At 41.3% G+C, this 27,525-nt stretch overlaps 1 protein-coding gene and 1 long non-coding RNA gene across 2 annotated transcripts in view; one reads left to right on the top strand and one right to left on the bottom strand.

Annotated features, from left to right (window-relative positions):
• ADTRP (androgen dependent TFPI regulating protein) overlaps nt 1-23,354 on the top strand; it is a 30,540-nt gene extending 7,186 nt beyond the window's left edge. The window contains exons 2-6 of the mRNA XM_068199523.1: nt 334-468; nt 1,879-1,980; nt 12,377-12,492; nt 16,274-16,425; nt 22,249-23,354. Of these exons, the coding sequence (XP_068055624.1) occupies nt 334-468; nt 1,879-1,980; nt 12,377-12,492; nt 16,274-16,425; nt 22,249-22,292 (549 nt within the window). The 3' untranslated portion in view covers nt 22,293-23,354. The remainder of the gene's footprint in view (nt 1-333; nt 469-1,878; nt 1,981-12,376; nt 12,493-16,273; nt 16,426-22,248) is intronic.
• LOC137479212 (uncharacterized) lies at nt 2,910-18,592 on the bottom strand. The gene is made up of 5 exons (XR_011002043.1): nt 18,458-18,592; nt 13,513-13,561; nt 11,084-11,152; nt 7,226-7,297; nt 2,910-5,259 (listed from the first exon to the last, which is right to left on the bottom strand). It is a non-coding gene; the product is annotated as an uncharacterized lncRNA (long non-coding RNA).
• Nucleotides 23,355-27,525: the final 4,171 nt, after the last annotated feature.

Genomic DNA, 27,525 nt, shown 5'->3' with positions numbered 1-27,525 from the left:
TGTTCTCTCCTGCTCAGATATATCCAGTGGTCAACCATTAACATAGGAAGTGTGATGGAGGTGGCTTTCAACATGTCCCTTCACTTCACCCATCTGAATCGCATCACACATCTCTGTTTAATCTATTAACTGGGATACCATTAAAGTTATATCCTGACCAACTTTATTTAATCAGTTTGGGTTAGTAAAAGAGATTTAGCCAACAGCTATTTCCCTCACACAGGCTCGCAGCTCATGAACAAAACAGCTCCCTGAAGAGCAAGAACAGATTTCATTGAGGAACATGCTAATGAACGCTGGATGAGTTTCCCTCATCAGGTGTAATTACTTTAGGTTTTGCAGGCTGTCTTCTATGGGGTGTCCTTCCTGGCTGATGTGTTGAGACTAATTAAGAAACTGCGATGTGCTAAGTGCATAATTTCCAGCAGAGACCTTCTTTTCAGTGTCTTGGCTTTCCCAGTGTCCACAGTAAGTACCCTTTGTCTCTGTATGTGAAAATAACATTTGCATAAATGATTAGGGGTGTATAGCACCAAAAGTATGTGCATTAAATAGATAAGAACTAAGGGCTTTCTTTTACCATTGAATTTGGAATGGATTTGGACTATTTAGAAGAAGAAACAATGCTGAGCCTGTCATGGTTGAAAGCAAAGCCTCTTGCACAAACATTAGGGTTGCTGTCCTCAAGTGGACACAGATTGACCCCAAAAGGTGAATGAGATGTAACCTCTGTGTTAATCTCATGGTCCAAATAAATAGCTGTGGATTTATCAACTTAGGGCTTTTCTCTAAAGGGCAACACAGGTCAGGAGGACACGAGAGGGTACCTAAGAGGCAGCAAAACCTCACATCTCCTTCTTTGATGCCAGAGTAGCTTTAAATAACCGCTGGAGAGAAACAGATACACGGAAAAATAATTATAGTCACAGCCTACGTCAGATTCATCATGGATCACCTACTCCCTCACAGACAATGCTGTTTATCAAAATGCTGTGGGCTGGACAGGAACTGATGGGTTATTTAAACATGTAGGTACACTCTGTAAAAGTGATGTCTGCAGCCACCACTGAATCTCAGAGGGATGAGAAATACTGCTTAAACATGGTCCACAAGCAGCTTAGCTAGCTAGCTCCATAAAAAAGCCCAGCCAGGGATGGAGTCAGAGTGTTCACCATGCTGCCCTCATATCCCACCAGGCATCCTCACCATGCCCGCAGGACTGTGGCACAGTCTCTCTCTTCCAGCATCTCACACCCCTGATTTCTAACCCCAAGCACAAAGTGTGCTCAAATACAAAGCCGGGCCAAAAATTAATAATCAGCTTCCAGGTATCCAGGTAACTGACACCAGGGACCATTTCCTCCAGTTAAGTTGTCCCTCTGTAATTCCTGATTTATTGGGGAAAAAAATGGGTTCCCATAGTGTGCAGCTTTCACCTGCAATTTAGTAATTAGGCTTATGAGTTGTGAAGGTAAAGGGTAAGTTTATGAGAACTGCCTTATTAAGATCTGTTTTTACTTTGTTACTGAGCAAAACAAAGGCTTGACAGACAGTCCCTTGAGGAGAACTACTTGACCATCAAAAGATCCCATCTGCAAAGAGGAAAAAAAAAAGCAGCAGCTAATCTCAGATTCCACAGAAAATGTCAGTGTTGGCAGTTTATAAAGCAGGGTTTTTTTTTCTCTCAGTATCAACACAGAACACTGCATCTCTGAGTAAATGTGAGATAACATGAGTTTATCTGGCAGTGTCATCATTTTTCATGTAAAAAAGCATGGGGACATTTTGCCTTCTCAGAAATGAAAGCACTAACCAAATCCTATCAGTTATGTTTGTCTTCCATTTTTAAATTTCTTTCACTTTGCATTTTGGTTCTAGTTTGTGTGTATATCCTTTTGGACACTGTATACCTACAACCGAGAGCTGGTTTACCCCAAAAGCCTTGATGGAGTCATCCCGCTCTGGTTAAATCATGCTATGGTGAGTAAGAAACACCTCAGCCTCTTGCAGAGAAAAGGGAGACTTTGCAACATGTGCCCCACCACTGTATTGTGCTGTTTTCCAGAAGAGCTTCACAGCTTTTCCATTCTCACCTCCTCCTTCCTGCTTATCTGAATCTTACGTTAAGCTGTACGCAGCAATCAGATGCATGTGTTTGAAGCTGCCTCAAGAAGCCTTTTAGCACACAAGGAACATCAGTTAATCGGTGCTTGTCAAACCTCTGAAGTCAATGAAATTATGTGTAGTCATAAGGAAAGAAAATCTCACTTATTGTAGCTCAAAAAAGAAATTGTGTCTGCTAACAGAAGTCTCTGAAATACAAAATGGCTGTGAATGTAACAAAGCAGCCCTTAATTTTTAAAAAAGGTGGAATAACAAAAGAGAATCTGACAGCTCTACAGCTAATAAGCTAATGTGTGCACAGCTTTGAATAGCTGGATTGCAATGATTGTTTACAGATTTTCTATAAATACTTTCCAGATTTCTCCTTCATTTGCTCTGGCCGTTTTTATGATGTGTTGAATAATCACATATTTCTCATCAGTCAAGTGAAAGGAGGCTGACAGTAACATGGAAACTGTGGGTGGATTGCAAGGTCAGGGAGGCCTCGTGGGGCGAATAGGAAGTGGGAGAGAAGGGAGAGGTTCAGTGCTAGGCTGAATCAGAGAAGCCAAAAAGTATGAAATAATCGCATAGAACACTCGTTTCTCTCCAGACTTCATTTCTTAAGAACAGTACCTTGCCATCCATTGCAGCAGTCCCCAGTGAGTGTTGAAGGTAAATCTGGGAGGATTTGGGGTGTCTGGCTGAGGACAGCTCAGGGTTTGAGCAGCCCCTTGATTTAGACAGGTGCATTCAGAGTCCTGTGACTGGAATCCAAACACACAGAGGCATGTCCGCATTGCTGATACCCGAGTGATGAACCACAGCCACCATGCACTTTTAACCTCATCACCTGCTCTCTGTCCACTAGTTCATTTCCACCAGGACCTTTCTGTGGCTGTCCAAACCTCTGCACAGGTGCAAAAAGGCTCTGCTCTTTCTGAAAACCATCATCCACCAAAATGAAAGATTCTTCATGTCCTCAGCATCATGCTGGTTTCAGGTCCAGGATTTGGTATGGGCAACTGGTTTAAAACCCTCACAGTGGTGGAGGTGCTGGGCAAGGGGGGAGGGGACAATAGCACAAAGTGAAGCTCAGAGAAGATAAGCTTTGCTGCTTGTTTTAATCCTGGCTCACAGCTGAGAATTTGCCCTTTCCATTTCCACATTTGTTTATGACATCGGAAGGTTGAGAGGTGTTAGGACATACATTTTTATTTCATGTGCAGGAACTCTTTGCAGGAACTGCTCAAACATATCAGCTATAACATCTTCTTACCTTACCTACATCTACATATCATAACAGAGTAATTTTGACTACAACAAAAAGCTTTTTTGTATCAGAAATGTCAGAAACAGGTGTTAAAAAAGGAAAAACATTTTTTCCTGAAAATTATTTTGACGAGAGAGAAACTTCACATAAAGCATCCCTCTATCACAGTCTGGTATTTTATTTCTAAAGCTCTTAATACACTGCAGATATCTTCTGCTTGACAGTTCCTGGATAAAAAATTTTCCTTCCAGTCACTATCAAGCATAAAACATCTGCCACCAGCATAGACTGATCCCTGCAATTGACAATCCTTGTGGTTTAGAACACCTTCCAACAGGTGCCTTCAGGCTTAGCTGAGGCATTTCCTTCTTCCAACACAAAATATCCGCTGGAAACACTTGGGAGATCTGGGGCATACAACACTTTAAGGGACAATCTCCAAGTTCTGATTGCCAAGCAGACACTTTTTCTTTGGTTTCATTTCCTTGCATATTGATATTACATGATGGCTCTGAGATCACAGGCATTTCATGGCAGATTGAAGCAGCATGTAGCTGGCTTTGGAGGAGAAAAACATGGGTGCATCAGTAGTAACCATCAGTGCCATATCATTTGCAGCGGGAGTACATTTTTTTAAATCTCCGTCTATTTTAATGTTGTACATAGGGAAAGCATATGTTGTTATGTAACTGGAGAGTGTACCTAAAAAATAACCATTCAAACCCACTTCAGGAATACTGAGCTCCTTGGCTTAATAGTGATGCTGCAGCACCTTCCTTGCAGAAATTAATAACAATTTTTTCCTCACATGGACTGCTCTTACAGTGGGAAAGGGTTGTTGTTGCCCACCTGGTAGCCCAGAGTTGAAGAGTGAGCACTACAATTTAGTCATGTTTTTGCACTCTGAACAGAAACATTTTGTTTTGCAGACAGGATGGTTAATGCAGAAAGGAATTTTGCTCATAGTTGAAGGAGACCAAATATTCCAGACTATCTAGGTTTCTCTCTTTGCTTTTCTACTGAGTTTAACCCAAAAGATGGGCCTCAGTTTCCACTTCTGTTTGCCTGGGATAATATTGTTTTACCATCTTTATAAAAAACCTTGACCTTTGGGGATGAAAAAAGTCTGCTATACTTATGTCTCAAGCACAATTATTTTATTTGAACAAGATTTTTGAAGTGGAAGATAGCTGAGACAAAAGATACGCTGGCCAATTTGTCAAGTGAATTTGTTTATTTCTTTCCCAGTCATTGCATTTCAAGCAACATCTGGATACTCTCCAGAAGTAGACTAACTGCTGGAGACAGCTTGGATTAAACCATGTGCATGTATTATTCAATTTAATGGCAGTATTGGGGAACACTACACTTTGAAAGCTCTGACAGAATTGAATGCTAAATAAAATGGGCCATTGGTGGGTCAGAAGAGATAACTCAAAAACATTTTTGATCTATAACAAAAGATACATATAAATGTTGAGCAGATGTGTTCACAAAAATAGAAATGGTACAATTGTGTTTTTGTAAAAGAAGATTTATATTTTCAGTCTGTTGGCACAGTTTTCTTTATTTTCAGACTGCAGCTACATTGAGTTTGGCCACCTCTTTTTCTAATTTACCCTGTAGCTGTGTTGCCCTTTCACCTTTACAAAAAACAGCATTTTAGTTCCCCAGGCACTCTACTGACACATGGTTATGAATTGTGCATGTTCAGAAGATACTGTAAGCTATAAAGCTGAGAATAGACAAGGAAGGAAGGTAAATGGAGGCTCAGAAGAAACATCTCTTACCTGACAGACTTTCAGCAAAGATGACAACAGATCCTCCATTGCCTGAGTTTCTGAAACTCCTTTGCACTTTGCCCTGTTGTGGCTAAGCTGTATCTGAAAATAAAAAACGAAAATGTTAGGGAGTGAGAGAACAAGCAAGGTACATACAGGTAATTTTCCTTCACTGAAGCAGGCCACTGATGCTCTGACAGTAGGAGTACCAGCCGGACTATGTCCCCTCTCATCTTGGATCTTCTTGGTATATACAAGCTGCTTGTGTTCTGCCTATACCTCACCTTCCCCAATGTGGACACATCTACATCAACAGAAATGGCATTTTGAATCAGTGTGATTTACGTCCATCTAGAAAAAATGTAAGTTATGTGAAATAAGTTAGTCTTACCCTGATGTGAGGCTATCTGTGTGGAGGATTACATCTTACTACAGCTATTTTAGGAAACTGCTTCATCACTAACCAAAAAAGGGGGCGCAAATTCAGTTTGTAGGGCAGAACCCTCTTGTCCAGGCCACTCAAACTCGACTCCTGCTCCAGGTGTGTACACAAGAACAACCTCAGGTTCATCTTTGACCATCTTAAATTATTCTCTTTGCAAGTGTTATTTAATGCTTAATAATTCTTGCATATTTACACAAGGGAGAAACATTTCCATTTGTTTGCATTTCACAGTATCTCAATTTTAAGCTGTCTGGCAACTATGGACATTCACAGGCTGCCAATTACATTCAGCTTTTGGCAAAAGAAGAAGAATGTGTGTGTGAGGAATATGGCACACAAAATTAATCACCCCACACATTTAAGAGCAAAGATGCTTAGCTTTTCCCAACACTACACAGATTTTTTTGAAGTTTCCATTTTTGTTGACATAAGCCCATTTCCTCAGGGAGAAAATATGTGTTTCACAGACAAATGTTATGGCAGGGAATCCTCCCGGGCTGCTGCTACCCCAGCGTGCACAGGTGCAGTCTCCGTAACTCTCCCTGCAAAGGAACAGCTGGAGAAAAATACTCCACAGCAAAGGATGTGTCACTTCAGTCTCATGTCAGCCTCCAGCTGCAGTGCAACATCAGTTTCTTAGACTACATATCTAATGTCAGGGAGAAAGGCAATTAAAATTCTGGCATTGACATTGAGACAAAACATTTGCTAGTAAGCAATAGGATATTCAGCCAGGGTCTTATTTCCAAAAATGCATGTGTGCAGGCAAGAAACTATCTCTGAAGCTCTTTTACCTTTGATCATACAGTTGGTCTAATGTTTCATCCATTTTTCATGATAATGCTCCCAAACTACATATACGTCTAGGAAAAAAAAAATTATGTTGCTTTACAGGTGGGTATGAATGGATCTGGAAAGGGCAGAAACAGGTAATGGCTGATGGTTCAGAGTGGAGTGCTGCTAGAATTAAATAGAGCAATAGCTTCCTCACTAATCTGCTACACACCTGCTCGATAATAGGACTCCCTGTGCCTCCAGCTCTATCAATAAAATAAATCTGTGGTTCCCTGAAAATGCACTGATGGTTGGAAACACAAAAGACATGTAGCAACCCTAAGAGAGAATAATATCTTCAACCAAACATGGCAAGGTACTAGTTAAAGAAATAAAATGAACAATAAATCTTAAGCCCTTTCCACCCTGATAAATAGAGGATAAGAGAAGAAGAAACATGTATAGGGAGAGATTGCAAAAGCAAATTCTGAAGGAGGCATTTGAACACAGACAAAATAATGTCAAAATAAATCAAAAGAGGGAATTAGTTCCAAAATTAAGCCAAGAAAGTAGAGACCATACAGAGATTTGAAAAATTATGAGTATAAAAAGTAAACAGAGGTTATGGTGACAGGAAGCCATTTAGTTTTATTATGCTCAGATAACACGGGCTGTAATTGTTCATGAAAGCATCCAACTGAAGGAAATTTCCATAGACAAGGGGACATTTCCCAACAAAGAGCTGAGTATCTGAGTAAACACCTCAAGGGACAGCCAATGAACACAGGCTTATGAGCCTCATAAGGCAGCACCAAAGTGGATTTTTCCTTTTACTTTGCAGTAACATACCGATGGGGAAGAGAGAAGCACGAGTATTGGCCACGATTGGTTGTCAGCACACAGGCTCTGTGGGGAATTGGTCTGAAAGGAGAAACACAGGCAGTTTTTCAAAAGCACTTGATGGTCTCCAACTGTGCCCAATGGAGTTTAGTTTGGCCAGTGGTAGCTGTTTGTGAAAAGATCCCTCCACTAAAGTCTCACATGTTAATGGAAAGCAGACATGGAGGGTATGTAAATGCAGACGAATTAGAAACAAACAGCTCTGGTCAGCCGAGGCATCATTTCCTGCGCTCTGGAGTCAAACAAGGTCACACCGAGTCAACTGCGACACACGCGTCAGGAACACAAGTGATCTCAGCAGCTCTGGGGACAATATTCATGGGCTCAAAGCTCAGCCTAGGCTGGAGCCTGCAGCCGAGCACAAACTCTACCCAACCCTGCCTTCTCAGCCCCAGGAAGCTCGCTCTTGAATTCTCAATGGCAAAATGAGGATATAACAGTAAATAAATACACTAATTACTCAAAATATGGGAAGTAAAAATTCCATATGTCCTTAGCAAACACTGGAAATAATATTCAGAGAGGACTATTTATCTCAGCTTAAACTCATGAACCTAAGATGTATCCTGGGAAACATACAACACAGGGTAGGAAACAAAAAGTAAAGAAGCAGGGGAATACTCTTGTCTGCAGGAGATAAGTTAACGTGCCAATATTTGAGATAAAGTTCAAAATATGTTTAAGAAACTTTCTTCCCCCTCTATTCATATGCCAGATTTTGCATGAGAAACAAAAATAAATTTGTAGTTTTCTAACTAGTTCAGATTCACCTGAATCTTTCAGGAAAGAAGCAAAGAAACTAAAACCAACTGGAAAATCATAATGACTGCCAAAAAGAGACACATAGGATTTTAAAATTGAATGTTTGGAAGCAGAATTTAGGCTAAAAGTGTGATTAGCTAGCTAAATGTCTCTGATAATTTTGAAAGTCCCATCACTTTTATGTCTTCACTTTAAGAAGAAATAAAAAAAAATCTGCTCTTGCAAAATTCGTAACCTGAAAGCTTTCCTAAATAAACAGAGGTTTTTAGACAAATAAATATATTAATATTTCAGAGAACATAAAAAATAGGTACCAACAGGATCCTTGCCAAGAGTAGGGAAAAGCTCTCTGATTCAGTTTGGTTCATTGATAGCCTGATCAGTATACACAGCTATTGTTTTAGCCTGTTTTCCTTATCTTGGAGTGAAATAGGTGGGTTTTTTCCCCTCCCTCTGTGATAATTATTTTTGACAGTTTCACTGTTTGTATGTGAAACTGAGAAACTGTTAATTGAAATAAAAAATGAGTCACTGTTTCCAGCAAGTTTTGCCAGTGTTTTGATCTGTGTCAATCTGATCTTAATTATTAAGTTTTCTTTAAAGGAAGAAGCAAAACTGTATACTTTAATTTGGCCCCATACAAATACTGTGCTCCTCAGACATACGTCAGTTTAAGAATATGAAACGCTGCTAAGTAGGATTGAAGATATATTTAATGACTATGCACCAGAGACCTACAGTTAAAAATAATGCGGATGGGAAAATACATTTTTTTTCACCCTTCCCTTTTTTTTTTTTTCTTTTTGAAAAGGATATGAGAAACCTTTATAGCCTTTCAGCAGATCTGATTAACTATGATATATGCTCTATCACTAATGATGTTGCCAAAGTCAACGTCTCTGGGCTTTGAGAGGGAAGTCATGTGGAAAGCCAATTGTGTGTCGTAGGCGAAGGGCAGGCTCTGCGCCCTGTAGCCATCCACACATTCCCCCAGTGTCTGCTCTACAAATACGCATCTGCTGTCATAAACTTGCTCGGGTATTCAAAAGAAATTCCTCTGTGATTTTACCATTAATGCACAAATTCGGCTTGGCAGAAATAGACTATGGGATAGCAGAAGTGCGAGGGAAGATTTTCCCACATGTTTATGAGCTTGGGGTGTATGTATATATACATGAGAAGGAATTGGGTGACAGAGAGAAAAATGAAAAAAACCCCCTTTATATCCACAAAGGAAAAATAATAAAATCTTTTAAAAATCGTCCTGGGGGTGCTTGAGGATGCTGAGAACGGTTGTAGAAATCTGTCTCAAGAAGGCATTTTCACAACAAATTTAAATGACTCTACAAAAAACCCCCACATCTAGTTAATATACTTGGCAAAACATATTTTAAAAGATGCAACTATTTGAACAGAAACACAGCACACAGTCATGGGCCAGTGACATCACTGGACTTGGGCAGAGAGAAGCTTGCAGTTTTCCTATGCCACAACAAATTTCTTTTGCTTTTTTTTTTTTTGAGTTTTTTTTTTTGCATTTAGTTTTCCAAATCAGGATAGCTCCAAGGACTTTAGGAAACTGTGAAACAAGAGGCAGACAATCCAACTCCTGAATGCTTTTGCTGTCCTTAGACATGGTAACACTCTTACAAGCAGTGGAAAGCTCATAGAATCAGGAATAGCAGAAATTTCAACCTACCCCTTCCACTAAACTCCTGGCTATTCCCAAAAGCAGCCAAATTTTCCAGTTTTGCCAGTAACTTTCAAGCTTATATTGATTTACAGGCCTCCGAGTGTTTTCTCTAACTCCTACATAAATGGAGGAGCCTGACAAAAATGAGTAGTAAAGCATATCAGCCTTTTCAAAACCAGCATAGACTAAAAAGCAGATCTCCCAGCAATCTTTTGCAGGCATCACCAGCCTGCTGCTCAGCAGCCGTGCCAATACACGGCGTGTTTGAGCAGCAGGCTGCCCCTCACCACCCCCAGCCTCTCTCTGTGACTGTATCCTGCTGTCCACACATTATCTGTGTGCTGCTGGAGCATATGCACTTCCCAGCATGAAGCTACATCTCTCTTGTGGAACACTGAGCCACTCACCCCTGGTCATGGACACAATGGACACGGAACACTTGCCCATCACAGTCATCACTGCAACAATCTCTAAAGCCTTTGAAACTTCTTATTTTGCTTTCCTCTCTAGATGCAACAACACATTCAGTGCATTCACAGTTACTATGCCTGCTTCACTGTTCATATTTTCTGGCTCTTCATGCTCCTCTTTCCTGGGCATGCTCCAAAATACCTGTCAAAATGAGGTGCTCTAAATCAGTGTGCCAGCCAAAGGCTTAGGCTAAAGCCTAAAAATGAGGACAAGGTGCAGGTTTTCCATCACTGCTGCCTTGCCATAGGCATTTTGGGTTTTGTTCAAGGACAAACTATTGTTCAGCTATGGAAAATAAACCCTTTTAAAACTTTTTGAAAGCAGCTTAACACATAGATTTCTGACTAAAATAAGTTACAGGGATTATATTTGAAAACTGTGTGCACTGAACATATTTTTCTGGTTAAATGAATTCAGGAATCACTTGTACTGATACGAGACTTCTGCAATCAACCAAGCAGGTTGTAGAGCCGAAGAATATCTTTGTGAAACAGAACAGAAGAAAAAAACACTGCCAATGACTGAAAGGAACTGGAACATCAAAGAAATATTTTCTCTTTTCTCTGAAAAGGCATAACTCAGGTGGAATGGTTATTTTGATAGAAGGATAGCCAGGTATGAATAGCAGCTCCTGGGTGTGGTAGAAGGGCTGAGGGAGGACACTCAGCTTCCAGGCAGTGGTCACTTGGAAGCAGCAGATGAAAGTGGATGACTGTCTCTCAAACAAATAGCTAAATACATGCATGCTGTTTATAGCTTACTGTGCATGTAAAGAAATTAATGTGTATTTTTCACAACCTATAACATAAATATAAGGCAAAAAAGCTTTGACACCATATTACCATATCAGATACTGACCACAGCTTCTGAAAAACACATACATTAAAAATGTTAGAACCATTTCTTTGGGACAAGAGGAATCTTCATGCCATACACCCAGCAGGTTATGCCTTTAGGGAGAAAGTCAAAAAATAAAATCCTTAGTTTGACATTTTTTCTATTTAAAACTCTATTTATCTTTCTCTGTTGCCCTCCTCCCATACCTCCCCCATCTACCAATGAAAATATTTCTTTAATTACCAGGAATTTAAGCAACTAATCAGCTACAGTTGTTACTATAGTTTTTCTCCTGTGTATTTCATTGACTAGTTTTGCTTTGTTGCTCCCCAACATTGTTTAAGCCCTCTATCCTAGGTATTACAATTCAAAGGTATTGTTTGCTTGTACAGGGAATACAAAATTTTCAGTGGGGAAATTTCACCCAGGCAAATTATTTTCTGAAATTGTTTCAAATCAGTCAAAAATTTGAGGCATTAGCATCCCACGAATCCCTGCATTGGCCATTTAACATCTGAGCCCAGAAGGCTTTCTGCAGTGCTCTCAACATCCCCATGGTGAGGAGCATCCCTCTTGGAGGCAGCTCCTCACCACAAAACAGTCAGTGCCACCAAACTGTCTGCCCAGAGCTGAAAATCCTCCATGCTCAGACAGTTATCATTAAAGTCCTTGAAACTGAAGCTGCATTTCAAACTCTTCAACAAGAAAAAAAAAAAAAGAAAAATAAGAATAATACATTTCTCCATCAATTTAACTCCTTTCTGACTCTGGGATAAGATTGTTTGAAGTTCCTTCATCACCTTCAATCACAGCTAACTTAGGTCTCCTGTATGTTTACAAGCCCATTTTTCCATTTACAAAGGGAAGCACAACACACTGGGATTGCACTGGAGCAAGTAATAAATGACACTATATAAAATACAATAATGACTAGAAGAGAACATGAAGGCAATTCAGTAATTGCTTAGTGAGTTCAAGGAGCACTCTTCTGACATCCTCAACCACACATAGAGCTCAATATCTTTTATACTCTAATGGGAATTATAAAAAAAATATTGCATTACAAAATGCAAAAGGAGAGCTCACCTGTTATAAACATAGACCATGCTACAGGCAAGACACATTTTTATATCATATTAACTAGAAAAATCATTGTGCTTATTACTCTAGGGGTGATTCTTAATTATAAAATATGAAGTATGTACATTTGTATACAATTATACTCAGTATTGTTAAATAATTCTTTGCTTCTGAGCAGGTGCCTGAACTTTGTGATCAGCAATGACTGAAGGCAAGGCACTGTGATCTGTCAGTGACAGACTCTCTTTTATCCTCAGCACACGGCTGTATTGCCATTTGCTCTCCTGGAAATCTTTGCCTTGCCGCATCGTTACCCAGCAAAGAAGAAGGGATTGATCCTACTGGGATTTGTCGCTTTTCTCTATATCAGTTGGTAAGAATTTAAGTATATTTTCTTCAAGTAATCTACTTTTTAAAATAAGGCCAAATGCTGTACTTGAGATCGAAAGTTCCCACCCAGACACATGGAGGACAGCAGTCTTTTCTGTAGAGAAATCATTTAAACTTCAATTGAGACCCATGAAAACTATTCCCAAATGTAAGCAAGGCAGGTTTCTTCAAATACAGTACAGGTCCTGAGACCTTACACAGTGTCTCCTGCTCTTGTAAGGCCTCATAGGAAAGTAACTAAATTTCCTTAAATGCAGGGATAATTTGAGTAACTTCTTCTGGGCTGGAGTTTTTACTTCTACCAGTACCATCAAATTTACCTCCACTCACTGTCCTGCTCCCTGCAAAACCACCAAATCCCAAAAGGTCTGGAGGTCATGGGAGCAGGAGAGGAGTAAAACTCAGTTTAGTGTTTGGCAGGGACACATGGCTGGTTTTAGAAACTTGAGACAGAAAATGATACTTGGAGCCAGATGCAAACTGGTGGATAGTGAGGAGGCATCTGCCCACCACCACCTCCCACTCCACCAGTGGACACTGCCCACATTTCCAGCAATGCACCAGTTGATCGCCAACCTGTTGGAGAGTCATCCTGAGAGAATAAACTAAATCTAATCAGCACCTCCCACAGCTCATAGCCATCTGTCCACCTGCTGTGTGTGTGTGATGCACCCCTGAAGTGGGTCTGCTCATTGCATCTTGAGTGCGGTGCCGGGATATGGAGGCACTGTCACACCATGTAACTATGGGCAGATGCCAACACTTCACAGGTCTCAGAGGATGCCTTATTGAGACCCAGCTCAGGAAGGGGGCTGTATAATTTCAGAGTATGATGCAACTTTCCAGATCTGATGAAACATCCAGGCTCTAGGGTGGAGAATATAGAGCATGTGTATAACAACAAGAGGATACCGGTCAGCAAGGAAGTGACTTGTCCTCATGCAAAGACTTCTGAGAAGGCACTGGAACTATGAGGAAACCCATCTTTCCCATTCCTACTCACCAGTTCTCACTCTCATCTAGACACCATCTTCAGTGCAGTGAGGGAAAATCTGAAATAGAAAATAAACTGCAGATGAAACACTGGAGTGACTTGAAGACCGTCAGAGTGGCTGTGTTAACAGGGGACTTCACTGATACATTACATAAGCAAATTAGGAACCATTTATTCTAATCCTGCCCAGAGACTAATAGGATTACAACCATGGCTTCCTAAATTCCCTTTCTATGTTCTGATTCACCCAGTTGCTTAACGCCAGCTTTGTTTTGCTTGTCTTATGACAACATTTGGGTTTTACTGTCTTAGAGACCAGACTGCTCTTACAGCCATGTGAGCCATGCTTTCCCCTAAAATCCTTATCAGCTGAGCAATTTCATCCCTCAGGAGACATGGCTCATATTAGGACCTGAGTCTACACCAAAGGATGAAGATCAACACCAGCATCAACGCCTTTGAGCCCTCCCAGTATCTTCTGTGGGTTGGTGCTGCATTGTGTTGCCAGGGTCCTGAGTGGAAGGTGGTCCCTTAGAGTGCTTGTCCCCTGTGTGCCAGGGCCCTGATGACTGGATAAAAGGTATTAGGATGTCAATGCAGTTTTCAAATCAGCAAGGAACCTCCTGCCTGCTTTATTTTTGCCTCCACTTCGTAGTTCCCTGCAAACCACAGACAACAGATTTCAACAGAAACATTTTTTGGCCTGTGCACCAAAATCTCAACACACGTACATGTTTTACTGTTGGTACTACAACCTGGTGATTTAATAGCCCCATTTGGGCACTGTATGTTTCACAAGCAACAGAGTCCTTCCTCCAAGCCTCTCCTTGGACTGTCACTGACATTGCTGCTGTGCCGATGGGCTGAGAAGTGACTGCTCCCTCCAAGGCAGCAGAGAAACTGAGCAGCCAGTTATACCTTGCACCAGACACCTGCATCTGAGCAGGGTGTGTCACTGTGGCTTTGAGCAGTCATTTATTTGGGCTTGAAAATACAGATTGGAGTGCCTCATATGAGACACACCAGCTAGCCAAATTGCATGAAGATAATCTAGTTCCTCGTTATATAAGAGAAAGGTGGTTCTCACTCTGTTTCACTGTTGGAGGTACAATATGAAATGAGGAGTCCTGTGAAGTGAAAAACACAGGCTGACATTTGCACAGGCTCCACTTAGCACTTGGATTTCAGTGGCTCTGCTCAGCCTCTCAGCAGGGGCATTTCCTGCAGGATTTTTTTTTTTTTCTCCTTTTTTAAAATTTTTAAATTACTTAAGTGTTTCACAGCTCTGTTTTTTAGATGGAAGAATCTTGAATCATAAAAATGATTGACATTATTCAAATCATAAAAATGTCCCTACATTTAAATATTTCCATGCTAAGTCCAGACAACTCTACTATCAATCCCCTCCATTTCTCTCTCTATCCCTTAGGTGAGGATAGTAAATCTTAATTTACAGGCAAGACAAAACCACCTTTTTATGCCCCACTCCTTCCTTATTTTATTAGAGAAAGGAAGAAGCATCTTTTCAGCTTTTTTTTTCCTCTTTAGTATTCTCCCATTCCTCCGTGCCATGACACAGTTCCAGGATGGTGTGGCAGCCCGTTTGTAACTTCTCTTTGAGGCATGATGCTCAGTGTAAGATAGTAGGCTGAGTGACATCAGAAAAAATTGTGATTGCATTCCTATGTTAGCACTGGTGGGGGAAAGTATGGCCTAATCCTCAGATTTTTTTTTTTTTTTTTTTTAATAAAGAATTAAACATTTTAGGATCATTCGGACCCAAAGTTTGTTTTAGGGAAGTACTGTCCTTGTTGAAATGGCACATCCTGATAATAACCAATGAAGACTTACCCTATTTCTTAAATTATTTACATAATCAATACAAATACAAATAATTTTATTCACAAAAAATATTCACAAGGAAGCATTTTTTCCTATACTTCAGATATATAAATATCACTTTTATATTCTTTAGTTCAGGCATTCTCTATTAACCACTCGTGTGAGCCATAAACAATGAACATATTACCAGTGAGCTGACAGACATTACAAGATATTTTCTGAGAAAAAAAAAGGCAGAAAGAGATGGCACAATTAGAAGAAAAGAAACCCTATAAAGCAGGCATATTAATCTTCTTTCTTTCCCAAACCATACTTTGCAAACAGTTCTGGCACAAAAGGGTGAAGCAACCACATCTGTTTCCCACCTAACTATTCCTCTTCTTTTTCTTCTCCTACAAAAGAAAAGCTGCTGGAGAATTCCCCTTGCCGTCTCACCTCCTGAAAACTTTCCACTCCTCAAAACAGTGGTCAACAGCAGAAGGATTGAGACAGGGAGGAACAGCTCTCTGTCTCCACAGACTCTAGGGACCTGCATAGGGGCTGAAAAGCTGTTGTATCTAAAGAGCAAACATATGTGAGAGCTTATTTTAATAAGCTTCTCTTAGCATAGCCAAGTGCACATCCCTGTTTCTGAGCATTTTGCTATTTTACTGTGCTTTTACTGCTGTTAATAGCCAATGCCATCAGGGTGACAGCAGAATATTGTGTGCATTTCAACCTGCACTAAAACCCATCTAATTTAGCTCTGGCTCAAGTGTGCTTCACAGCAAATAGCCCAAGTGCCGAGGAGATGTGTTGACAGCCGAGCTAATTTTCTCTGTATCAAGCCTGTTTTGATAACTCAGCCCCTCAGGAGCTGGAAATTTTGAAGTGGTTCTTCTAATTGAATGGCCCTAACAAAATGTAATTTCTCTCCTTCCTTGCCTAGGGTCCTGTGGATTTATTCGGTAACGGGAGAGTGGGTATATCCTCTTTTTGCTTTGTTCAGCCCCCTTGGACTAGCAGCCTTTTTTGCCGGTAGCCTTGCCATCATCTTTGCCTTATACAACTTTGGAGAGTTCCTCAACCGTATGATATGGGGTCAGTCCAAGTTTTCTTCATTACTTATATGCATATGAAAAAAATACCCCTGAAATGAATTGCTGTGATTGCCCAGGCAGGCAGGAAGAGGAAGGGGGCATGAGTACACTGGGGAAGGTGTTGGGGTGGTGGCATTTGGGTGTCAGATAGTCATTGTTGGGTGTCACCCACGTGCTAACAAATAGAGAACAAATTGGAGCAAGGATCCCAACCCTACCAGACAAAGGTTGGACCAGCTTCCTCTAATTTGGGTCAAGAAGCACCTCTTGCCAGCATAATCACTGGATTTTTAATTCCTGCTCAAAGAAGGGTCCAGAGAAGCCACATGTCCTGGGTTAAAACTCCTATACCTGCATCACATGTTGTTTGTCAGAGACTAGGGATTAGCAGCATTTACTGCAAATTTACAGGAATGCATCAGTGTATCCAAGCAAAAGCACTGTGGCAGCAGCTCCATGACTAAAACAGCACTTTGGAAAGTTTTACAAACTGTTGAGAATTTTTTCCTTTCTGCTGTAGTAGTGGTATAACCAGTAGTGACCTAAAAAAAGTGAAAAGCAGCTTCCTTGGACATAATAGGCAGCAGGAGAGGGAAAAAACGTAGTTTAGGAAAGCATATTTAACAAGTGGAAGAAAGAGAGAACTGAGGAAGCACCTTTGGGGGTTTGGCATGGAATACTATTATTAATATTGTTATTATTGTTTCTGTCATTATTATTCCTTCTGGTTTCCTCTCCCTTTTCATTCAAGATTGGATTTTTGAGGATAAAAGTGGTTCTGTCAGGAAAACACGTGTATTTTATTTTGGACAAATGTGGAAACATTTGCAATTTCTTAAACTAGCTTTTTGATTTACGAAAACACACTGCAAGAACACCTCTGAAAATAAATAAGAAAACCTCCCTCTGTTCTCAGGGAACATTTGATGCCTGATCCATTTTGCAAAGTCTCACATGCCTGTCAAGCCAAAGTAGAGTGTCTGTAGCTAGTCTCTCACCATCCATACACAGCTACCTAACAGCAGCAGATTGGCTTTCAAATGTGCTGAATAACCAACTTCACCACTTGCTACCTTTGCAAACAAGATGCTTGCTCTACATGTCCATGTTTGGAGATTTTGGCCACATTCTATTCTGCAAAAACATCATATGAGATGAGGATTGCTGGTAAATGAAAACAGATCTGTAGCTTTTCTGCACTAGCTCTGGTTTAAGAGGCATCACATATAAATAGTAACTTCTGCTAATCAAAGACCACACCATCACCACATGATGGTATAAGTCTTTATATGAGATATCTGATACATTTATGTATCAGATTTTTTCATCACTGAGTACATATTAGTAATTTTAGGGCTAGAGTATGCCTGCTGCATAAGCTGGAGATAATCAGAATAAAAATAATTTGATTTCCAGTGTGTTAACTTATTGGACAAAATATTGTGCCAAGCAGAGATCAAATTAACTGCAAAAATTAGAAGCATATTCAACAGCTGACTAAAGAAACTTGGGCAAGCACTCAACTTTACTGTGCACATAGAGAGGCTGAAAAGCACCACAGTTGTGGTAGCATGAATGTAACCTCAGAGTATGTATATAAACAATACACAATATTCTCCATTGATATCTGGTGTGCTCTTGTGATCCCTGGAGGCCTCATCTGCGTGGTGGGTCTGCCTCTCCATGCATAGTTGGTATTTTTCAAAGGAGCCACAAAATCCTGGCCTTAACAATTACATGGTGTTTTCATCCACGTGCAAGACACTCCCCTTGAGTTACAGTTCCTCATGTTGCTGCCAAGTGTTTTTTCTGATCCACATCCCAGCTGTGTCCACCCAAGAGAAGGGTAGGACTTCCTTAAGCTGGTATCAATAACGAAGTCCCAATAAGCCTTGAAACATAGCCACAGGGAAGCTATTCCAAATTACAGTGTGCCAGAGTTTTAATATATTCCTGACTGAGACAAATTTTTGGTTCAGTGTTGCCAGAGAAAAAAGAGCTGCAAATTGTATGAAGATGCAATTCCAACATACCTTTTTTCCCACAGCAAAAATGTCTCCATGTACTTTTTTCATCCTGCCCTTTCCTCTCTCTCCTTCCCATCACAATAAGGCAGAGGATGCAGTGGAAATGGTCATGCATAAAACAAAAAAAAACAACCAACCAAACAAAAAACAACTTCCCCTCCCACAAGGCAAAACAATCAGTGGTGGTAGAGGACAGACCTCTTCATCTTTCCATACTCACCACCCTGCCCACCTCCTCCCTCCCTCCCTTAAAAGATAAAGTACATGGAAGGGCACTTTTGATCTCTCTTTTGCTTCCTTCTCATTCCCCAAAGGCAGTTTGGTTTACAAGTATCTATCAGGTTCCTATAGGCACACCTGAAAACACCTTGTCTAATAACACATGAAACCACCAAACAATTAGACCTGAGGCTGGTGGTATCTGACAAAGCAGAGCTCTCTGGGCTGCTGGCACCAGGATTCTCCCCAAAGGAAAAAAAAAAAAATCAAGGCTGTTGCTTCTTTTTATTTCTTTCCCACTCGAATGAAGAACAGTTGCCGAGATGTGTTTATTCAAAGGTGCAAGGAGTGATTAACAAACAGCTCCACCAGAGTCGCAAGTCTGGCTCCCTTCTGGACTTACATCCTGTGGCAGACTGCAGGCTGCTAATGAAGCTTGTTCCACAGCACATCATGCTTCATACAGGCTCTTCCACGCTCCCTTATAACTCCCGGCCATTATTATTTTTCCTAAAACCAGCTACATAAATATTTACTATTTTTCCCACTTAAAGGTATATTTAGTTCCAACCTATTCCAAAGTCTATAGATGGCAGCTCCCAGCTTCAAGCAAGTAAGTGTTAAATCTACATCCTGTGCTTGACCAAAAAGATGCAGGATCATTTCTGAGAGCTGGAAAAGGAAAATCTAGGCTGTAGAATAATATAACCTTTTTTTTTTTTTTCCTTTTCAGGATGCCAGACCCTAAATTCATTTTATTATTTATAGACAAACTGTTTCCTACAGTATTGGAGGTTTTAAAAATGTATTATCTCTCATGTGCCTCTCCTCTCCCTCCCCTTGCACAGTTGGATTGGTGGTAACTAAGGCAATCCAGCTGCACAGCCTGAGAGGCACAGAAAATAGTACCAGTAATGACTTCTTTTTGTTTTAAATCCCAGAGTTTCTAGAGTACAAGACAATGTTGAGCAATAGAGAAACTCCAAAGAGGATAATTTGAAACAATGAGCTGATTCTTTTACTGCCATAAATTTACCTCAGCCAAGAACTTGGCTGCAGGGTCTGAGTACCAAAGATGAACCGTGCGATAGTTTCTCCCCTTCCTGATGGGTGGAAAACATCACACAGGCAACTGATCTCATGTTTCTTCGACCAGTCAAACTAGAATCCTCAAAAATAAAGCAAAGCAGTGCTTGCTTGGGGTTTGCTCTTGTTGGGACAATCAGATCCTTGTGAGAAATTTGGATCAAAGTTCTCCACATCAGACAGAGCAACCTTTCAAGTGAGGTCTCTTATCTAGAACTCACATTTGAAGATGGAGCACATTCATTTGTCTTCCACCTAACCCATCTGAAAAAAAAACTGAAAAAATAACATTCATCAGCTGCTTCATTTCAATACTCTGAAATGCAGCTGGAGAGGAGCTATAGCTAGCAACAGCTACTTACTCCACCAGTGATTGAAAAGCCTCCTGATGCTTTTGCCTCTACTTGCAAAATTTTATGAGCCTAAGGCCTCTCCCAGAGAAATGCTTATCCCTACATGGTGGAACTGTTCTTTGGGAGAGAAACGGGAGGAAAGGAGGCTGATTGTTGGAGTGAACAGCAGCTCCAACAGACCCACCTAGATGCTTTCTCTCCACCAGAAGTGAAAGCTTTGGCTAGCAGCTGGCTGAGGAACACTGTCAGGGGCAAAACAAAAATTAAAGATATTATAATGCAAGGGGTAAGGCAGCTCAACAGAAGTAAGAGCCATTGCTTTGAGGGAAAAGAGAAAACTTATGGTGGAATACCTTTTTCATGCTCAGTGCAGAGATGGATTCACTCTTCCAGATCTTCTATGAGCTCTTAAATATCTCGGGAAGACATTGCTGAAACCTATTTACCTAAGGCTGAAATAAAATTAAACAACAATCTTCTCTTTAGTCTGTTTTTCCTCTTTTTTTTTTTTTTTTTTTTTTTTTTTTTTTTTTTTTTTTGGGGTACTTTTGCATTCAATGCATTTTCCAGAATCATATAACATGTTTTCACAACTGATTATTTTCCCTGAGTTTTACTTTTGTATTTACAGGCTTTTGAAACAAACTTCCCTAATACCCTGTAGCCTTGGGAAATCCAGCCTATGTGACAGCTCAGCTCACAAATCTGTGCAATACAAAGCAATACTATAATAAGATTGAATTCTTGATGCTGTCATTATTATTCCGAGCAGCTGTTGAGATTGCAGAAACCCAAATGGCAAATAAAGGGATGCAAAGGGCAACTGTGTGGAGCATGAAGCCGTGCTACCATTGTACTGGTACAGGCTTATCAACGGCAGTTTTTGTATGAATGTTAAAATGCTGATGTTCTGCACATAGTTATTACTCCAGACACAGGTTCCACCCTTTCTCATTACAATATCCAGGAGGGATTTTTAAACTGAGATTCCTTTCCAGAGGATTTGTTATATCATGCAAAGAATAAGAGTCCAGAGTCTGTCTATTCTTTTCAGTGACCAAATAATGTTAATTTCACTATATTCCCGATGATGAATGGAACTCAGATTTTACAGGATTTTACAGAGTTTGCAAACTAAATGTGAGTATTTACTTTTGACTCATCCATTTGTCCTAGTTGTACCACAAGCCTGTGATGGCACACTTATGTCCTTCATATTTGTCACTCCCCAAAGCTGTAGTTTATCCCTCAGGCAGAGATGACTGACTATGTAAAGGAAACCTGCACAGGTCCTATTTTTGCTAATAAGTCTATCTGGTGATCTGCTGGAGGCAGACTGGATTGGAACCTCTCGCAAACCAGAGCTTACAAATTAATCAGTGGAGGCCAAACATTAAGAAGTGGTGGTTAGCACGCTGGTCCTGGCCTGCCAGGATATTTTTTTTCTTTGTGGTTTGGATTTTTTTTCCCTCACCCATAAACATCCATTTGATCAGTACACACCAATACAATACAGCAATTAGTGTTTCAGAGCCTCTGAGGTCCAAGGACAAGGAAAGATAATTTAAAGGAGAGTTTCGTAGGAGTGAATGATCATCGGAGGGGAGGAAGAGAGGCTGAGACAGTGTGTTAGAAAAGGTACTCATAAACAGTTGATTATTGCCAACTGGGTGCCCCACAGTAGCACAATAACTTGGTGCTTCAGAAAGCTGTGGGATTTCAGTAGGTCTTCTGCTGTCCTGACCAGCCATGTAAGGATCCTCCAGCTTTTCACATGCTCTTACAACAAGCTAGGTTTGCTTGGTGGCAGATACTTTCTCCCACTGGCAAAGAAAGCCCAATTATTCTCAATGGGTGTGGCCCATGGCAGATTTAAAATAATTCCTCAGTCGCTGAGTAATCTGTTACTTGCTGGGGACATCCCAGGCTCATTTGACTTTTGCAGCTCTTAGCATTAGCAGCTGGTCCAAGACATGCACTTGCAGTTCACTCCCACTCCCAGATGGGTAGAGCTCCCCAGGGATGTTGGGAGGCTGGGGCCAGTTTCACATCCTCCTCATCCCTGATGTGTGAAAGGATTTCTCTGTTGTGCCTTCCCCCTCACATCCCAATAATGTCTTCTCCTCTGTCTCCAAACAGGAGATTCAATAGTAATACTGGACCACAAGTGGAAAGGCAAGTGAATCCTCCTCTTGAAGCCAAACAATCTCTCCATGAATGCTGAAGCCATGAAGTAGAGGAAAATAAATGTAGCTGTGATAAATCCTTTCTCCAATGCATTGCAGCTTCTGGTGAAGCCATTATGACATCAGACATATGGAATACTGGTGGAAAATAGGAAATGTTTATCTCTTTCATGATAACTCTGCAACTGCTATGAATAAGAAAATTGTGTTCATCTGTTTACACAGATTTCTCATCTCTTGCACAACGTACGTGAGGATGTGTCCATGGTTAAAAATTGTCACTGGTAAATGCACTCCCTCATGAGCCTCACACCACTCTGTAAAAGACCTGTGAATCCAAGCCAGCTCTTGTTTGGATTGCCCTTCATCGAGTCTGGAAAAAATTAAGAGGAGAGATAATTTTAACAGTGCTGTGACTTCCAAGCTAGCTAGATAACAAATTGGGCTAACAAGCACTGTAATTAGAAATGTCTGCTCAGAAAGTTCACCAAGAAGCTGAGTTCTTCAAATGAGAAACTTTCTGTAATATTAATATGCTTATATTGTGCTTAATATCTCCCCTCCATTTTAACAGGAAATCTGAAGGCAACAGTTTCTTCCTTTTTCTTGGTTTCAGTTAATCTCGCAGCAGAAGTAACCTAATTATACTGACTGTATGATTGCTTTGACAGAAAGCATGTTAATTTAAAGCACTGTTTAACATAAAGCTGCCTGCCATATAATTACACTCCATTCACATGTTTACTAATTTTCCTCAATATAGTTGATTTCTGTTATTAGCCTCAACATTTTGTTAACATCCAAAACACTGGAGATCTGCTTTGTAAACTCCAATAAACATGCAAAACTGAGAGTAGCACAAGTGTTCCTTAATGGTCAATGTGGAAAAGAAAAATCTCTCTTATTATTCCTGCATTCAAAGAGGATTTGAAACCAGTTGCAGTATTTAAATATCTAACTCCATCCTCATTGCCAAAACCCCTCGCTTAGACCTACTGTGCATGCTGTTAACCGGGGTGTTATTTTCACCTTTCAAATGCCACTGGAGCTCAGTAAAAACAAAACACATTGTAAGCTCCCTGTGAGCAATAAAAAGATAATGTGTATACATAAGATTGTTCTTCTCACATGTTAAGCACCTGATAAAAATTCTAATCTGGGAAGTTAACATGCTAGGCCTAGACTGTAAACTGAGTGAACTCAATGAGAGGCGTGCATGCTTTCAGTAATTCCCAGTTACCTAGATAGCTTGCTCCAGCAAGGTACAAAGTTACACACTCCTCCCTCCTTTTTTGTTGAATCTGAAAGATGCTGGTCAAAGGAAATATATTGGAGAGAGAGACAGAAGAAAAAACATGGAGGCAATTAGGGAAGAAGAGAAAGTTATGGAAACTCCTTGTACAGGTTTGTTGGGTATTTTAGTCTCTACCTCTCTTCTTTTTAAATTCTTTTATTTTGTACTGATACTCCAGTACAAAGAGTTTAATTGTCAGAAACTCAAAACGAAGCCTGGGCCCCAGCACAGAGGGATAGGTCTTTCCATTTCCAACCAGAGGAGCCAAATGGCAGACCCCACCTTCAGCTCCTGCTCACACCAGGGATGCCTTTGGGACCTAATGTGGTGACTGAGCTGCTGGACTGCTGGTCTTTGAGGAGAATCATGGGGAAGGTTGTTAATTTCTATGAAAAGGGCTCAGAAGAGGCACGTTTCTCTGCTACATCCTTTATGGAGAGAAGCTGGATTCCAGTCATGCACTTTGGGAAAGCAATGAGGAATGCCTGTCCCCAAAATACAGCTGCTGGGATCTTGGATTTGCTTTGTTTCTTTTTCTCATATCCACAAAGCTCTGAAAGGAGGAAAATGTGTCATTGCTCACAAACCAACATTTTCCCTGTGATTTTTCAAAAGATTTTACTGAGACACCTTGTGTAAGGATCTGGCCTTGACGACATTTACACCGGATTTCTCTTTCCAGACCATCAGTCTCTCTTATTTCATTTTAAGTATGCGAAGTCAGTCAGAACTGTTTATTTATAGCTATTGATGTTCATGGCTGTATAAATTAGCTGTTATTACTGAAGGAGGTGCCAGCCCACTCGCCCAGAGCAGCTGCACAGGAGCCCTTTCATGCTGCTCCACGGAACGCAGCCCCAACGGAGAGGGAAATGACGCTGTCCCAGGCAGACGAAGGGACCACGGCTCAAACCCCTGGGTGAAAAAACAGCAATTAATTTTTTCCACAGTGCAATCTGCAGGATGACAACCACGATTACCTAATACTGTTTAGACCTGCCACTTGCATTTGGCAGAGAGAGAGAAAATGAAGGATTGAAATCACCAGAGGGGAAAAAACCCACCCAAGACTAGACCCTACCCCTGGACTTTCATTTTATAAGATTAAGTGATATTTGTTTAGAGGGGGTGAGGGGTAAGGGACAGAGGAGGATGGAAATGCAAAACTGGTTGTTATTTGAGACAGAGTACCATCAGAAAATAAGGACCATCCCATACACACACACACTGAGCTGTTTCCAGCAGAAACAGCTGGAAAGCAATATCCATCACCATGAGGAGCTTTCATCTTAACTCACACCTTTGTAACAGTTTACTTCCACAAAAAGCATAGGCAAGTGCTAATTTATTGCCTCTCCAGTTTCCCACACAAATTTCTTGGTTTGGGTCTCTGCCAGAGCTTCAGGGTCACAATGTGACCTCAACAACATAATTTAAGATTGTTGCAAGACTTCAGTGGAACTACTGAGGATTTGCTTTGATGGATATGGAGCCAGGATCTGGCATGCAGAAAATATGCATTCACATTCTACCAAAGTGTCTAAAATAGTTGCCCTGGGATGCTGAAATTCAATTTGAGACCTTGTATTCACTTGGTAAAGCACATAATTAAATATTTTGTGCCACAAAATTAACCAGAGTCTCAGGGGTATGGGTAAGAGACGGTTTAGAATCAGACATGAGAGTCAAACTAAGACCTACTTCCCAGGAAAGATATTCAATAAATAAATATTGAAAAAAAAATCATTGCAGTCATACATATGTTCATAATAATTGTTTTTAAGTATTTATTCTTTCTGATTTAGTATTTAATCTTGATGATTATCTGTAGTAACCTCTTACCTCAGAGGAAGAGGTTATCGGCAGTGTGGATTATTTAAATAACACAAATATCAAGAACTACTCTTGAACTAAAGCTCCTGCTTTACAGCTAAAAATTGTTTGTTCTTGAACTAACCATTTGGAAAGAAGCATCAGGTAAAAACCAAATACAATTACAATAGGCCAGACCTCAGAACAAGTGGTCAAAAGCCCCAAAGCAGAACTTTTAAGGTCTCTAGAGACCCTACACTGCAAGGAGTTCAATGTTCCTGAAAAGCAAACCACATTCCTTTAGTGTTTGATGTCACTACCCTTCAGTTTAGATTCCAGACATGGTGAGTCTAAAAACAAGGGTTTGAGTTAAACCTCTAGGATATAGCCCAATGAGTTCTGAGCTATAAAGGGTAATAGTAATACTTGGTGTTTCAATGTTATTTTCTATCAAATGCTCTCAAAACATAAACATAAAGCTGCCTGCCATGCTTATGAAGCTTTAAGCAAAGTTTCAAGTTCCTTTCACCTTGAGAGGGTAATTTCCCTCAGTACCTGGAGTACAGCACACATATAGAGAATAATGCTTTATTTTACACCTAAGAGAAGCAGAATTACCTCCTCTAAGTATGCAGGATAATATGGCTTCCCTGTTGGTATGGACTATGTTCCTTAAGGAGAGGAGAAGGAAACCAATATGTACCAACACAAGACTGTGTTTTGAGATGTTAATTCAAGTTTTTTATGTGGAAACCTCCAGTGAGTGTGCCCAAACATCAGTGCTCAAGTGGGAAATGAGGACACCTGTATAAAAGGAGTTAAGCATTTCTCTCCATCAGGCTTTTCTAGTTGTGGACAGAGAGAAGCACAATTGTGGAAGTGTGCTTCAAACAGGGAAGAACCACACTTTCAATCATAGTCATTAAGGTTGGAAAAGACCTCTAAGATCATTGAATTCAAACATTAACCCAGCACTGCCAAGTCCAACAGTAAACCACGTCCCAAAATGCCACCCACGTCCACGCGTCTTTTCAACACCTCCAGGGACGGTGGTTCCACGACTTCTGTGGGCAGCCAGTTCCAGCGCCTCCAACCCTCGATGTCCTTGCTGTAGCGCGGCGCCCAGAAGCGGACACAGGACCGAGCACCCGCTGCACCCAGCACAGGAGCGGGAGCACCGCTGCCGCAGGGCTCCCCAGCGCCACAACCGGCGCGGCAGAGCCCGGAGCTCCGCTCCGGCCAAGGAGCCGGCGCCGCGGCCGCTCCGTGAGGGGCGATTCCCGGAGGGAAGCGCGGCAGGGCGGGAGCGCGGCCCCGCTCCCGAGGCGCCACAGCGCCACCTGGCGGCGGCGCGGCGCCACCGCCCGCCCGCCCCCGCAGCGCCGAGGAGGAGCACGGGCGGCAGCGGGAGAGGCCGGGGCGACGCCCGGCCCGGCTCCGCCGGCCCCCGCGCCGGGAAGGGCCCTTTCCCACGGCGGGAAGCTGCCACGTCCTCCCCACAGCAGCTCCTTGCATCGCCCATGGGTGGGCGATTTCAGCGCTGCCCATGGCGTTCCGGGGTGCAGCGGGCTCAGCGTTAATAAATTACTCGTTGCCGGACGCGCCCGATGGATTCCCAGAGATGCAGCAGCGCTCACCTCTCGAGCGCGGGGGCAGTTCCTCGGCACAGGCGTTCTTGCGCTCGCACATCTGCGAGCCCAAAGCAGCCCCAGCCCGAGAGCAAATCCCCGCGGTGTCCCACTGCGGCGTCTCACAGTCAGCCAGCACCACCTTATAAAGTCAAAATCACAGGACGAGGGAGAACAGAGTGGTAGTTCGATAACACATGTAACAATAATGTGCAAGAGGAAAAAACCCAAAAGTTAATAGAGCACATTATTTTTATCCATAGGTTCAGGTTTATGGATGTTTTGCACTTTTTTCAGTTTTTCCCCCTCTTTACCACACCCCTCCCCCCCCCTTTTTTTTTTTTTTTTTTTTTTTTTTTTTTTTTTTTTTTTTTTTTTAAAACAGATGTTGCCAAATGTTTTTGAATCACACATACTCCAAAATGCCTGACAATCATTTGTGGAAGCACCCCCAGGCTCTAAACCCTTATATCACTAATGCAGCCTCCTTGTTGCT

This window comes from Anomalospiza imberbis, chromosome 1 (assembly GCF_031753505.1).
Source record: "Anomalospiza imberbis isolate Cuckoo-Finch-1a 21T00152 chromosome 1, ASM3175350v1, whole genome shotgun sequence".
Classification (NCBI taxonomy): Eukaryota; Metazoa; Chordata; class Aves; order Passeriformes; family Viduidae; genus Anomalospiza; species Anomalospiza imberbis.
Note: the sequence above shows the minus strand (reverse complement) of the source record. Positions and strands in the feature narration are given on the sequence as shown.